The 13735-nt window shown below is 41.1% G+C and overlaps 1 protein-coding gene across 6 annotated transcripts in view; it reads left to right on the forward strand.

The window, feature by feature from the left end:
* LOC121275822 overlaps positions 1–13497 on the forward strand; it is a 69231-nt gene extending 55734 nt beyond the window's left edge. For 5 of the 6 annotated variants that reach the window (XM_041183477.1, XM_041183479.1, XM_041183481.1 and 2 more), the window contains one exon: positions 12947–13497. In XM_041183477.1, the coding sequence (XP_041039411.1) occupies positions 12947–13144 (198 nt within the window). In that variant the 3' untranslated portion in view covers positions 13145–13497. Of the gene's footprint in view, positions 1–12396; positions 12437–12946 lie in introns of all 6 variants that reach the window. The other variant, XM_041183480.1, reaches the window with a different exon arrangement.
* The last annotated feature ends 238 nt before the right edge of the window (positions 13498–13735 follow it).

A 13735-nucleotide genomic window follows, 5' to 3' on the forward strand; every position in this document is an offset into this window, starting at 1 on the left:
GTCACTGAGAGCACCAACCAGAGTGTTTTGGTGAGAGCATGGGTCACAGGGAAGGAAGTATGCAGCATCTAAAGCATTTCTCCCAGGTTGCTAGCAGCAGGAGAGATGGTGGTTTGTGGTAATGTCACTGGACTAAATAATCCAGAGGCCCTGGCTAATCCTCAGGGGACATAGCAACTGGTGGAACTTAAATTCAATGAATTAATAAAACAAACCTGAGTTGAAAACTCGTCTCTGTAATGATACCATCATTGTCGTATAAACCCATTTTTTTCTCCAATGCATTTTAAGGAAGCAATCTGCTGTCCTTGTTTGGGCTGGCCTACATGTGATTCCAGATGCACAGCAATGTGGTTGCTTAACCACATCTCTCATCAGAACGCTTTGGCTTGTGTGCCCAGTAACATGGGGGGGTGATCAACCCAATCCAACCTGAGCTCAGTGATTATTTTTTATCCCAACCCTCAGCAGCAAAGGTATTAAGTTGTTATTATTTGTTTTTTGGGAATAATTTCTGGTGAATTCACCAGAAATGAACTGACTCCAAAATGGCGTAGCAAGCCACACATCTGTGCCAAAATTCTACAGAAGGAATAAAACCAGACAGACCATGTTGCATCAACTGAAGCACTAGAAACAACAGCGTCCCTGTTGACTCTGCTAACACCTCCTTACATTTGGGGGCTTGTGCCAAAATTGGGCGAGCTGTCCCACAGACTACTCAAGCATCAGTCTGACATAGTCATACTCATAGAATCATACCTTTAGCTAATGCCCCAGACACCACCATCACTATCCCTGGGTATGCACTGTCCCATCGGCAGGACAGACCCATGAGTACAACAGCACAGTGGTATACAGTGGGGAGGGAGTTGCCGTGGGAGTCCACAACATTGACTCTGGACCCCATGAAGTGTCATGGCCAGGAAAGCTCCTACTGAATACCAGCAACCGCCCTGCCTCAGCTGATGAATCAGTACTGCTCCATGCTGAATACCATTTGGAAGTAACTCCAGGGGTGGCAAGGTCACAGTGGTACTGTGATTGGGAGACTTCAATGTCCATCACCAAGAGTGGCTCGTAACAGGACTACTGACCGAGCCAGCCATGTCCTGAAAACGTATCTGCCAGACAGGCCTGCAGCAGATGATGTGAGAACCAATGAGGGAGAAAAACCTACTGGGCCTGGTCCTCGCCAATCTACCTGTTGCAGAAGCATCTGTCCATGACAGTATAGATAAGAGTGACCACCGCACAGTCCTTGTGAAGATAAAATGCTGCCTTCACACTGAGCATACCCTCTATTTTGTTGTGTGGCACTACCAGTGTGCTAAATGGGATAGATTCAGAACAGATCTAGTGGCTCAAAACTGACCATTCATGAGGCGCTGTGGACCATCAGGAGCAGCACAATTGTATTCGGCCACAATCTGTAACCTCATTGCTTGGCATGTTCCTCACTCTGCCATTACCATCAAGCCAAGTGATCAATCCTAGTTCAATGAAGAGTGCAGGAGTATATGCCAGGAGCAGCATCAGGCATACATAGTTACAAAGGAGATGTCAACCTGGTGAAGTTACTTGCATGTTAAACAGTGGAAGCAGTATGTGGTAGAGCTAAGTGGTCCCACAACCAATGGAACTGACCTAAGCTCTGCGGTCCTGCCACATCAAGCGGCGAATGGCAATGGGCAATTAAACAACTAACTGGTGGAGGAAGCTTCCTATCTTCAATGATGGGAAAGCCCAGCACATCAGTGCAAAGGTCAAGGCTGAAGCATTTACAATTATCTTCAGCCGGGAGTGCGAAGTGGATGATCCATCTCCGCCTCCTCCTCAGGTCTCCAGCATCACAGGTGCCAGTTTTCAATCAATTCAATTTACTCCCATGTAATATCAAGAAACTACTGAAGGCATAGGATACTGTTGTCAGGGCTATGGGCCCTGACAACATCCAAAGAATGAAGACTGAAGACCTGTGCTCCAGAAATAGCTGTGCCCTAACCGAATTGTTCTAATACAGCTCCAACACTGGCATCTACCGGACAATGTGGAATATTTCCCAGGTATGTCCTGTCCACAAAAAGCAGGTCAAATCCAATCTGGCCAATTACCTCCCCATCAACCTCCTCTCGATCACTAGCAAAGTGATAGAATGTGTTGTCGACAGTGCTATCAAGTGGCACTTATACATCAATGACCAGTTCACTGTTGCTCAGTTTGGGTTGCGCCAGGGCCATTCAGCTTTTGACCTCATTATAGCCATGGTCCAAACATGGACAGAAGAGCTGAATTCCAGAGGTGAGAGTGACTGCCCTTGAAATCAAGGCAGCATTTGACCGAATGTAGGATCAAGGAGCCCTAGCACAACTGGAATCAGGGGAAAGCTCTCCATTAGTTAAAATCATACTTAGCATAAAGGAAGTTGGTTGCAGTTATTGGAGGTCAGTTATCTCAGTTTGAGGACATCACTGCAGGAGTTCCTCAGGGTAGTGTCCTTGGCCCAACAATCTTGAGCTGCTTCATCAATGACCTTCCTTCCATCATAAGGTCAGAAGTGGGGCTGTTTGCTGATGATTACACAATGTTCAGCACTATTCGCGACTCCACACACATTGAAGCAATCCATGTCCAAATGCAGCAAGACCTGGACAATATCCAGGCTTGGACTGACAAGTGGTAAGTAACATTTGTGCCACACAAGAGCCAGGCAATGACCATTTCCAACAAAAGAGAATCTAACCATCGCCTCTTGATATTCAATGGCATTGCCATCACTGGATCCCCCACAATCAGCATCCTGGAGATTACTTTTGACCAGAAACTGAACTGGACTAGCCATATAAATACTGTGACTACTAGAGCAGGTCAGAGGCTAGGAATCCTACGATGATTAACTCACTTCCTGATTCTCCAAAGCCTGTCCACCGTCTACAAGGCACAAGTCAGAAGTGTGATGGAAAATGTTCCACTTGCCTGAATGAGTGCAGCTCCAACAACACTCAGGAAACTTGACATTATCTAGAACAAAGCAGCCCACTTGATTGGCACAGCCTCCACAAAGATTCACTCCTTCGCCGGCAAGCAGTGGCGGTTGTGTGTACTGTCTACAAGATGCACTGCAGAAACTCACCAAGGCTCCTTAGGCAGCTCCTTCCAAACCCATGACCGCTATCATCTAGAAGGACAAGAGCAGCGGATACATGGGAACGCCACTTGAAGTTCCCCTCCAAGCCACTCACCACTCTGACTTGGAAATATATCGCCGTTCCTTCGCTGTCGTTGGGTGATAATCCTGGAACTCCCTCCCTAACAGCACTGTGGGTGTTCCTGTACCACAGGGACTACAGCACTTCAAGAAGGCAGCTCACCACCCCGTTAAGGGCAGTTAGGGATGGCAATAAATGCTGGCCCAGCCAGCGAAGCCCACATCCCGTAAATGAATAAAACAAAGGGCAGCAAACATATTTGAGCATCACCACCAGCACATTCCCCTCCTAGCCACACAACCCTCCTCACTTGCAACTATATTGCCATTCTCCTAATGTTGCAGGATCAAAATCCTGCAACTCCCTTCCTAACAGCACTGTGATTTTTATGTACACCACATGGACTGCAGTAGTTCAAGAAGGTGGCTTGCCTCCATCTTCTGAAGGACATTGGAGAAGGACAATAAATGTTGGTCTTGCCAGCAACGGTCTCATCCCATTAAAGAATAAAACACTACTTGTGTTACGACTTGGTTAGGAACAGTTAACATTTAAAAAATAAATTTGAACACCTCATTTTAACCAATAAAACTACGTCACAGCATTTTACGTTTTTAAACAAAACAAACTTGTTTATAAAGATTAAAGCAAAATAAGCACTATTAACTTAACATTATTGTTTATAACAATGTAGATTATACACTCCATTTTACTTTTTACTTTCCCAAAGAATTGTCTTGTACTTTGATATCTTAGAGTTATTTATTTCTGTCAGCACCACTCAAAGCATGCCACAGTCCTCTGGAATTTACTTTAATCTCCTCAGTTCCAGCTATTCTCCGAGGTAAGACTATTTGAGGCATCTACAGTCAAGATGTATTGAACAGTCAACGAAGGTCTGGTTGCCTTCTCAGTCCTTCCCAGCTAATTCTGCTGATTGCTTTCTTTGCCATATGGCCTCGTGAGGACCGCTGTGAGCTAGAGTAAACCTTCCAGCTGCTTTTTGCTCATGAAATCCAAACTGAGACAGTGCCCCCATGGACAATTCACTCAGAACAATGAGGTTAGTATTTTGAAACAAAAACAAAAATAGCTGGAAAAACTCAGCAGGTCTGACAGCATCTGTGGAGAGGAGCACATTAATATTAGTTGCTAATTTAGTATTTTCTTGGCTTAACTGCTGGCCTGACTAACACCCATCAAATCTGACTATCCTCTCCGAGTGAGCTGCAACCGCCTGTTTCCAGGATGTGGGTTCCCCCTGCTTCTCTCAACCAGTCTTATCTTAATCTGAATTCACAGAAATAACTCATAACAAAGAATCTCAGTAAGCTCCACCCATCTCCATGGCAATATGCCACACCTGGCCTTTTCCCAGGTAAAAATGCAAATTAACTTTTAATTACCTTTTAGTTCCAAATCTTTCCAAAATTTGAATAACATACCCTTTTACTGGAATAACTGCAGAAGTCATGTCTCCAGCTCTTTAACTAAGTAAGCCCACCAGCCATTTTATGATCTTCCCTTTCTAGATGTTAATCTCTTAAATTAAGATGGCCCCAACCTTTTAAGGCCAAACCTGTTAGTTCCAAATCTTTCCAAAATTTGAATAACATACCCTTTTACTGGAATAACTGCAGAAGTCATGTCTCCAGCTCTTTAACTAAGTAAGCCCACCAGCCATTTTATGATCTTCCCTTTCTAGATGTTAATCTCTTAAATTAAGATGGCCCCAACCTTTTAAGGCCAAACCTGTTTGAATTGTATTTACTCTAAGATTGCTTGTCGGTTTTCCAACAAGATGCCTCATTCTCCACAGTCAAAATTTTAATTTCCAAAACTAAAAGTAGAATTCTAAAACGCACGAATTATGAACTACACTTGCAACACCTGGGGTATTAATTTTTCCCATTCTGAGTTTGGATGACTAACAGGCAATTTGGGAGGGTTAGCAATCCTATATAGCGCATAGTTTCTCATTTCCTTTAAACCTTATTTGGTGTGTTAATTGACCTCGTTCTTGCACTTAAAGACTAATTGAAACTCAGCCTAAAGGGTCCTTAAGAAACACAGTTCAACTGAAAGCTGTTATTACTACATATGTTAGAATGAAGACGACCCTTTGGTTTTCTTTCCTGGGTCCCAACCTTACAGTCCTTCATTATAATATTTTGGGCTCCAGCTGAATGGGCAGTTAGAATTTTTTTGTTTAATTCGTAATCAGGTTGCCATTACTAACAGTATTTTGTACTGTACTCAACATCTGTCAAAATTATGCATTCAAACTTTGATCTGGGAGTCTGATCATAGGCAAGAGGGCTAATTGAGCCAAGTTGACTCGTGTACAACGTGTTTTATTATTTTATGCTCATATTTGGGATTAGGTTTTGGAATCCACAGTTTACAAGATTTTCCATTCGCAATTTTAATGAAAATCCTTCATGGCTTGTTGATCTGTTTTCTTGTTGTGAGCTCTCAGAAGTGTAAATTAATTAAAATCTACCTCCATTATTAGAAACTCATTTTTCTATCTACAGGATTAACACAACAAATATCGTTAGAAATGGAGTGAGAGAATACTTTTACACTTCAAAGCTGTGGCACGCTTGTGGATTTCTTGTCACCTATTGCAGTTGGTAATATAAACTGACCATCTAACAATAGAAATCTCTTTGGTAGCTCTTGGGCTACCAATTACCAGATTCTTCTGCACCAACTTTACTCAGTGTTTGATGTAGAGCAATGCTAAGTGCGAAGGTATACAGTGAGAGTAGCACAGGTTTGGTGCTGCTTCCTTAAAACCAGTGCGAAAACTGGTTTGTGAAAGACTAACAAACAACTCTTTTGACCGTAATACTCCATAAATAGTTGGCTGATGACACTAGATGGCAGTGATTTGCAGCAAGATTTTGAAATTGACATTCCTCTGCTTTTTGTCTCACTGAAATTTATTTGCATCACTTGTGCTCTACAGAACTTTACTTCCCTTCCCAGAGATTTCAATTTAACAGGTTGTGAGACCTTTGTCTGCAAACATGTGAATACATATCATACATCAATTTTATGATGACAAAAAACATCTGCTCAGTTGCAACAGTCTGATATTGAGGTGGTGAGAATGATTGGAGGGGTTGCAATTTCTGGCGAACTTCTTGTAATTTGTGTTAGTGCTACTATTGAGTTTAATTTAGCTTTGGAGGGAGGGGCTGGTGAGGGTGTTTAAATTCTCAGGGCAGCATGGCTAGGAGATTACAGCCCAGATTTCCTTGGAGATTGCGGAATAGTGTTTGACTTGCGCCATTAAAGTCCCAGAAATGATAGTGTAGGTGAGTTACCCCATTATTTAGATTGTGCCACAATTTCCTGGGACATTTGCTATTGTTTCCCTCATCTGGCAATGAACAGTTAATTGAGTTGACGTTTCGAGTCCTCATGACCCTTCGACAGAACTGTCGAAGGGTCATGAGGACTCGAAACGTCAACTCTTTTCTTCTCCGCCGATGCTGCCAGACCTGCTGAGTTTTTCCAGGTAATTCTGTTTTTGTTTTGGATTTCCAGCATCCGCAGTTTTTTTGTTTTTATGAACAGTTAATTGTTTGCTCCCCACCAGGCCTCTCCCCCTCATTAGTATCAACGCCGATTGAGTACTACTTAGATTGCTGCTGCCTTATTGATGGGCTCTGCATGTATGGTTTAAAATGGCAGATTGACGCTGCTTAATTTTTGCATGAAAAGCTTAACTTAAAGTAGGAGATTGAAAGTCAAAATTCCCACCAAATCTAAATCAGTTTGGACAAACATTTTACGTTTTAATGCTTTTCTAGTTTATTGAGAAGTTTAAGGCTCTCCCTGAACTTGTTTATATCACATTAGGTTGAAAGGAAATCTCGCTGGTTCACAGTCGTAATGCTCTGGTTGCTGATCTAGTACATGGTTCAGGCACTAGATTGCTGGCAAAGTAAACATTTTATTTTCCGCTGATTAGTCTGAGCGGCTTTATTTTTGGAAAATATATCACACTCTGTACTTTCCATAAAATTCTTGTCCAAGCAAAACACTGTAACATGACTCATAACCAAGTCTATTAAACTTTCCCTTTTGAGTTGGGAATTGTCAAATCCAAATTAATTAAGCCATTGCAGTTTTTGGCTCCCATAGCAACTGTTTCATTTAATAATAGGATTAAATCCCTCTTTATAATCGGAATGCCCTGACACGAAGGTGCTTGGAGAAGGGAATGCCAGGGCTGGCAGAAGGGTATTTGCTACCTTAGGCGAACCTTCAGCCTGGCACCCCCCCACCACCTCCCCCGTGATGGATCTCTGATTTCCGAGGTAGGAAAGAGACATATAATAAACTGACCAACAGGTAGGGCTGTCAACCCTGGCTGGACGTATTCCAGGAAATATCTTTTGAAGTGACATCATGGAAAGCAATGTGCCCAAGTGGCAGGAAAGATACTTAAGTTGATACTCCCGTGCATTCCAAATCTCAGCCAAGAGACAGAGTGCTATGTGAAAGCCAGTCACTTCCCTGATGGGCTGCAAAAATTAGATGGGAGTAAAGGAGGTTCTAAGAGGAAGCCAGTCCTGGGAGCCTGGGGAAAGGCTTAGGGAGCAGGTAAACGTAGGGATTCATTTTCTATCAGGTGAGAACAAGCAGCAGATGCTTACAACTTTTGCCTTAAAACATGCAAAATTGGTGAATTATTCAGCAAGTTTGTATAAAATTGAAATGATACCAAGTATTATACATATTGCAAAGTCAAATGTTACCAGAAATCCATCCACAGAAACAAACTGATAGCACTGAATAAAAGCACAATACATTTATTAATAGCCTGCACCAACAAGTCCTATAATCCAGTGTCTCACATAATGTTTCTGAATAGTTTTGGAAACACCACACACCTGGCGTACAACCTTTTGCAATAAGTTATATAAACATACACATGAAATGTTTAATTATTTTTATTGCACATATACCAAATGTCCACACATTTCATTGAGGTGTATCTATTTGCCAAAAAGCAGAAATTGTGAAAAATGCATTACACACAGCTGTACGTGTATTTATACAGAGTAGGTGGGAAAACGCCTTTTGCGGTTTAGAATGAAAATGTTAGAGTACATAATTAAACACGAGTTCCCTTTTCTGCACCTGTTCTCAATGAAATAGATGTTTTGTTTCTGAAAACCTATCAGGAGTTTCTGGGTCTGTTCTTACTAAGATTAGCTGTAAAATATATAAGCAGTGTTACAACGTGGCACAGATAATCTTCATACTGGAGAGATATCAACTATCAACACTTCGGAAAAGTCTGGATGTGAAGTGAAGTTGGTCCTCTGGAATTTAAATAAGTAATAGATGGCTGCCTTCACACTGGGAGTTCAAACCCTGCTGTGTGAACATGTCTGAGCAACGACCAGGCTGTGGGTTAAAGCTCTGCTTCCAGTCACAGTCATTAATAGAAATAATGTGAGACTATTTGTAGTAAACCTTAAAAACAAATCACTGACCTGATCAGAGTTGAAGTGATCTGAAGCTCTGACCCCTCCCATCGCAGTGAGACTAACATTTGCTGCTCATGCCAAATCCCTCAATGAAATTCAAAACCCCAGGGAACTCGTGTTTGGCAGCCTGCCAAAATCCCAGCCAATCAGAGCCACCCTGGCTTTTTTCTGACTTGAGGTTTGAATTTGATTGGGTGGTGGGGCACTGGATGTGATGTCATCAAGTGGCAATGCCACCTGATGATGAAAGTTGGAATTTCTTTCCCCTTGGTTGCTGATGATGAATAATGGACTGATTTGTTTAAAAGATCATTTCAAAATCTTCCGAAATGCTTTCTTTGGTCACCAGGAGATTGATGCTGAGCTTCGTGGGTTTCTGGGCAGCTTTCAGTTCCAATTTTCTTTTAAAGGACGGCAGTATTGTGCTGCTCCCACCCAAATCTTGCCATCCTAGGCAACCATCTCGTTTGCACCATCCTGGGGAATGCTAATCTCTATCTCCTTACAGCTGTGCAACTTGTAACTTAACGTTATACCCAACGTGGCATATTCCAATTAGAATTGTTGCAGAAATGGAGAGATCTGACAAGTTTGCAGTAGGGCACCTATTTCAGCATTGCAGAAAAACCAGAACTCTGATTTGGGGAGTAGACTTTCAGCTTACCACTCAAACGTAAAACCGGCTTTGGATCAGCTGCTTGTTATTGAAACATAAGATTCTGAGGGGACTTGACAGAATAGGTGCGAAGAGGATGTTTTCCCCCTGTGGGGGAATCTAGAACCAGGAGGCACAGTTTCAAATTAAGGAGACTTCCATTTAATATGGTGATGAGGAAGAATTTCTTCTCTGAGGATCTGAGGTTTTGAATTCTCTCCCCCATCGAGCAATGGAGGCTGGGCCATTGAATAAACTCAAGGCTGAATTAGACAGATTTTTGATTGACAAGGGAGTCAAAGGTTATGGGGACAAAGCAGGAAAGTGGAGCTAAGGCCACATCAGACTAACTATGATCTTATTGACTGGTGGGACAGGCTCAAGGGACCAACTAGCTGCTTACTGCTCCCATTGCTTATGTTGTTATGGAAACTAGCCAGTTTTTATTTCTGTTGAAGCCAATGGGAATGAAAAATGAGTGGGTTTTATAAGTATTGGCTGTTATACAAGGCAAAATTTTAATTCCTGTGGTGATGAATTGAAAATTTATCTCAGAATATCTAAACCAACATAACCTCATGTTGAATGAAAGATAGTTATTTTGGACATTTGTGATTTGTTTACGCACAGCTTTTCTGATTTGAGCAGATGTTATTTGATCTTAGCAGGGATAGCTGCCAGGTAGTTTAGTAAGATTCTGCTTCTTGGGATGTGAATTAATTAAACAGAAAGGTAAAACCCATGTTTAGGGTCAGCCAGGTTTAAGGCTGCAGGAAGGAAATTAGGATGTTGGACCCTGAGACAAAAGGAAATAAAACAAAGTAGATTGCCCTTCTGTTTTAGAGAGTTTAGCCTGATTTTGGTATTTTATGTTGAATGGAAGACGTGGAAATGCTGTAAGGTCTTGAATTTCTACTTTGGTTCAGTCATGTGTATTTTGCAAAATAAGTGCTTGGTTCATAAAGCATTTCTCAATTCTACCTATAAAGGGGGTGGGGTAGGGGTACATTTCTGTAGTTCCTAGGTTATATCTCATATTAAATAAGTTTTGGGCAGTAGACATGCGATCATTTACAGGAGTGACTGACACCATTGAACTCAAAGGTAGACTTCTAATTTATAATGGGGTACATAAAGGTTCAAACTGTTCATATCACTAATCCAGAAAAGCATGGAGAAATGATTTTTTAAAAATAAAACCTGATGTGGACATTTTGGATGTGGGGATTAAATGTAACATTTCCAAGTTTGCAGATGACAAAATTAGGTGGAACTGTGAATTGAGGAGGGTGCAAAGATGCTTCAAGGAGATTTGAAGAGGTTAAGCGAGTGGGCAAAAATTTGGCAGATGGAATACAACGTGGAGAAATGTGAGGTTATCCATTTTGGTAGGAAAAATAGAAATATAATATATTTCTTAAATGGTGAGAGGCTGGGAAGTGTTAAATTTCAAAGGGACTTGGATATCCTTGTTCATGAGTCACTGAAAGCTAACAGTGGTACAACAAGCAATTACACTCAAATCCTCTTGTGGTAAAATGTCTTATTGCAATTATATAGAGCCTTAGAGACCACACCTGGAGTATTGGATGCAGTTTTGGTGGTCTTACCTAAGGAAGGATATACTTACCATAGAGCGAGTGCAACGAGGGTTCACAAAATTAGTTTCTGGGATGGAGCAATTGAGGAAAGATTAAATAGACTGGGCCAATATTCTCTGAAGTTTAGAAGAATGAGAAGTGATCTCATTCAAACATACAAAATTCTTACAGGGCTTGACAGGGTTGAGCAGGAAGGGTGCTTCCCTTGGCTGGGGTTCTAGAACCAGGGGACACAGCCTCAGAATAAGGGGCAGGCCATTTAGGACTGAGATAAAGAGGAATCTTTTCACTCAGAGGGTTTTGATTCTTTGGAATTCTCTACCCCAGAGGGCTGTGGAAGCTCAGTCGTTGAGTATGACTGAGATCTATAGATTTCTACATATTAAAAACATCAAGGGATACAGGGATAGTGCAGGAAAATGGTGTTGAAGTAGAAGATCAGCCATAACCTCATGAATGATGAAGTGGGCTCGAAGGGCTGAATAGCCTACTCCTGCTCCTGTCTCTTATGTTCTTATGTTGACCTCATAACCTGGGAGTATGAAAAGTGATATTACAAGGTGGTTTAACATTACCTGAACCCTAACTGCTTTGTATTTTGTTTCTTGTAATATGTTCATCCCTCTTCACCTCTTACTGAATTTAATATTTTTGTGGGAGGTGAGGAAGGAATGAAGGGAAACAGCGAGCCTACCTATCTTGCATTGTAGCAATTGTGGGGAGCTACCTGGAATTTGTGTGGAGTCTCTGGTGGGAGATTGGGGTACCACTAAATCAGTCCATTTATACCATTTCTCCCGGACTTCTGTCAAATTTAGAGCAGGAGATTGGGAGAATCTTTTGGAAATACTTCCCAATTTTTTCTAAGCTTTCTACTTTTTCTGTCTGTCATTATTATCCCTTAACCCCAGAGGATGTGCAATATTTGCATTCTTTTGACCCACTTATGTGCCAATTGCCATGGTTTTCTACAGTACAATAATGAGATGATTTAGTGATGATGTTTGAAGGGCAAATGTATACCAGGAGGGCTCCTTTGTTGTTCAAAAAAAGGGCATGAGATCATTAACTTCTCCCACCTGAGGGCAGACTGTTCTCTTCCAAAAGATGGTATCCCAGTAAGTGCAGCCTCGATACTACACTGAAGCATCAATCTAGATTATGCTTGAAACTCTGGAGTCGGGCTTTCCTTCACAACTTTGTTTCTAAGCCAAGTGTAACCACTGAGCCAGGCCTGGCATACTGATGGGGAAAGGTATATTTAGTGTTATTTTTAGGCTCCCCTGCCCCTTTCTCTTATTTTCAGCCACCCAGCCCATCTAGAGTGGCCAGCACCACACCTTTACTTTTACTTGGTGGGAAAAGGAAAGAACATTCCCAAAATTCAAAGTTTTTGACATTTTATTTCTCCTATCTAGCGGATGCAGCTTGTTCTTCTGTGCAATAAGATGCCTCCTGGTAAGGTTCCTTTTATTATATTCTACCCCCACCACCCTTGTATAAATCTGCTCTGAACCAGGCTGCTGATCTGGGAGACTTCCTATGCGCTAGAACTTGCACATGACATATTAATGTATCACTTGTAGATTTGTCTGTAAGGATTTAAATTTTATAATGCCTCTGCCTTCCTCTAAATTTATTTCTGTTACTTCAGCCCCTCAACTACTATGTCCACATAAGAAAGAATGTGAGCAGTACAATAAGCTCAGCTAAAAATATTTGTTTAGTTTTCATTTATCTTAAAGGTGTAATGGGATCACAGAAGTGAATTGTACATAGAGGCAACCTGGAGAAAGGCCTAGGCTGCACAAATAGTAGCTACTTTTTATCAGCTTGGGCTTTTTGAATTGAGTTATTGATTGTTGGTGTATTTATGTATAATTAGTTATTCATTCTGCTGCATTCAACAATCACAATAAATGGCTGTGCACATCATGAAATTGACGTACACTCTGGCTTTTTTTTTAGGTTGAAATGTTTCTTCTGGGATACTCTTTAGAGTTGACTATCAGAGTTTTCAGGCTATACAAATTTGGAACTGATGAATTTGTCACCTTCTATCCTGATGATCACAAAGAGGACTGGCCAATGGTTACTCTAATAACTGAGGATGACAGACATTATAACGTACCCGTGGAGGATGCTCAAGTGACTGATATAAGTTGAATTTCATGGAACTATGTAACCTGGAAAGAGATTGTTATAACTTTTAATTGTTCTGAGATTGCTGCTTTTTAATCTCTTACTTATGGAAAAAATTGCAGCAGAACATGCGTGAACTGGAAAATGTATCGCTTAAAGTTTAAGAAATGAGCAACTGTAAATTAAAGGGATTAGGTGTCTAAACTTGTAAGCTAGGAGTGTAAACAGAATAAATTTAAAATGATTGATCTGCTGTTCTGGACTTCTTGTCTTCCACTGATATTTTTGTAAGATTGACTAAATCTGTAAATAAATCAGAAACTGCCTTTCTAAGCATTTCTTGGGTATGGAATAAATAAATAAAATTAATGGCCGAATGTAACTGCGAAGATGTGTAATGATTTGACTTTAAACTTTTTCAAACTTTATCAGCTGATGGGACTTGAGGTATTTCCTTTTTCCTTCTTAAGCTTTAAAGGTTGCTTTGATACTATTTGCTGAACTCCAATGTTGAAGGTTACCTTATCAACACAGCTGTGAATTATTATTTAAAAGAAAAATCCTTTGTTATAATTTTCTTTCTTTTCATCCCTCCCCTAGCAAATCTTTGAAAAG

This window comes from Carcharodon carcharias, chromosome 3, assembly GCF_017639515.1.
Source record: "Carcharodon carcharias isolate sCarCar2 chromosome 3, sCarCar2.pri, whole genome shotgun sequence".
In the NCBI taxonomy this organism is placed as follows: Eukaryota; Metazoa; Chordata; class Chondrichthyes; order Lamniformes; family Lamnidae; genus Carcharodon; species Carcharodon carcharias.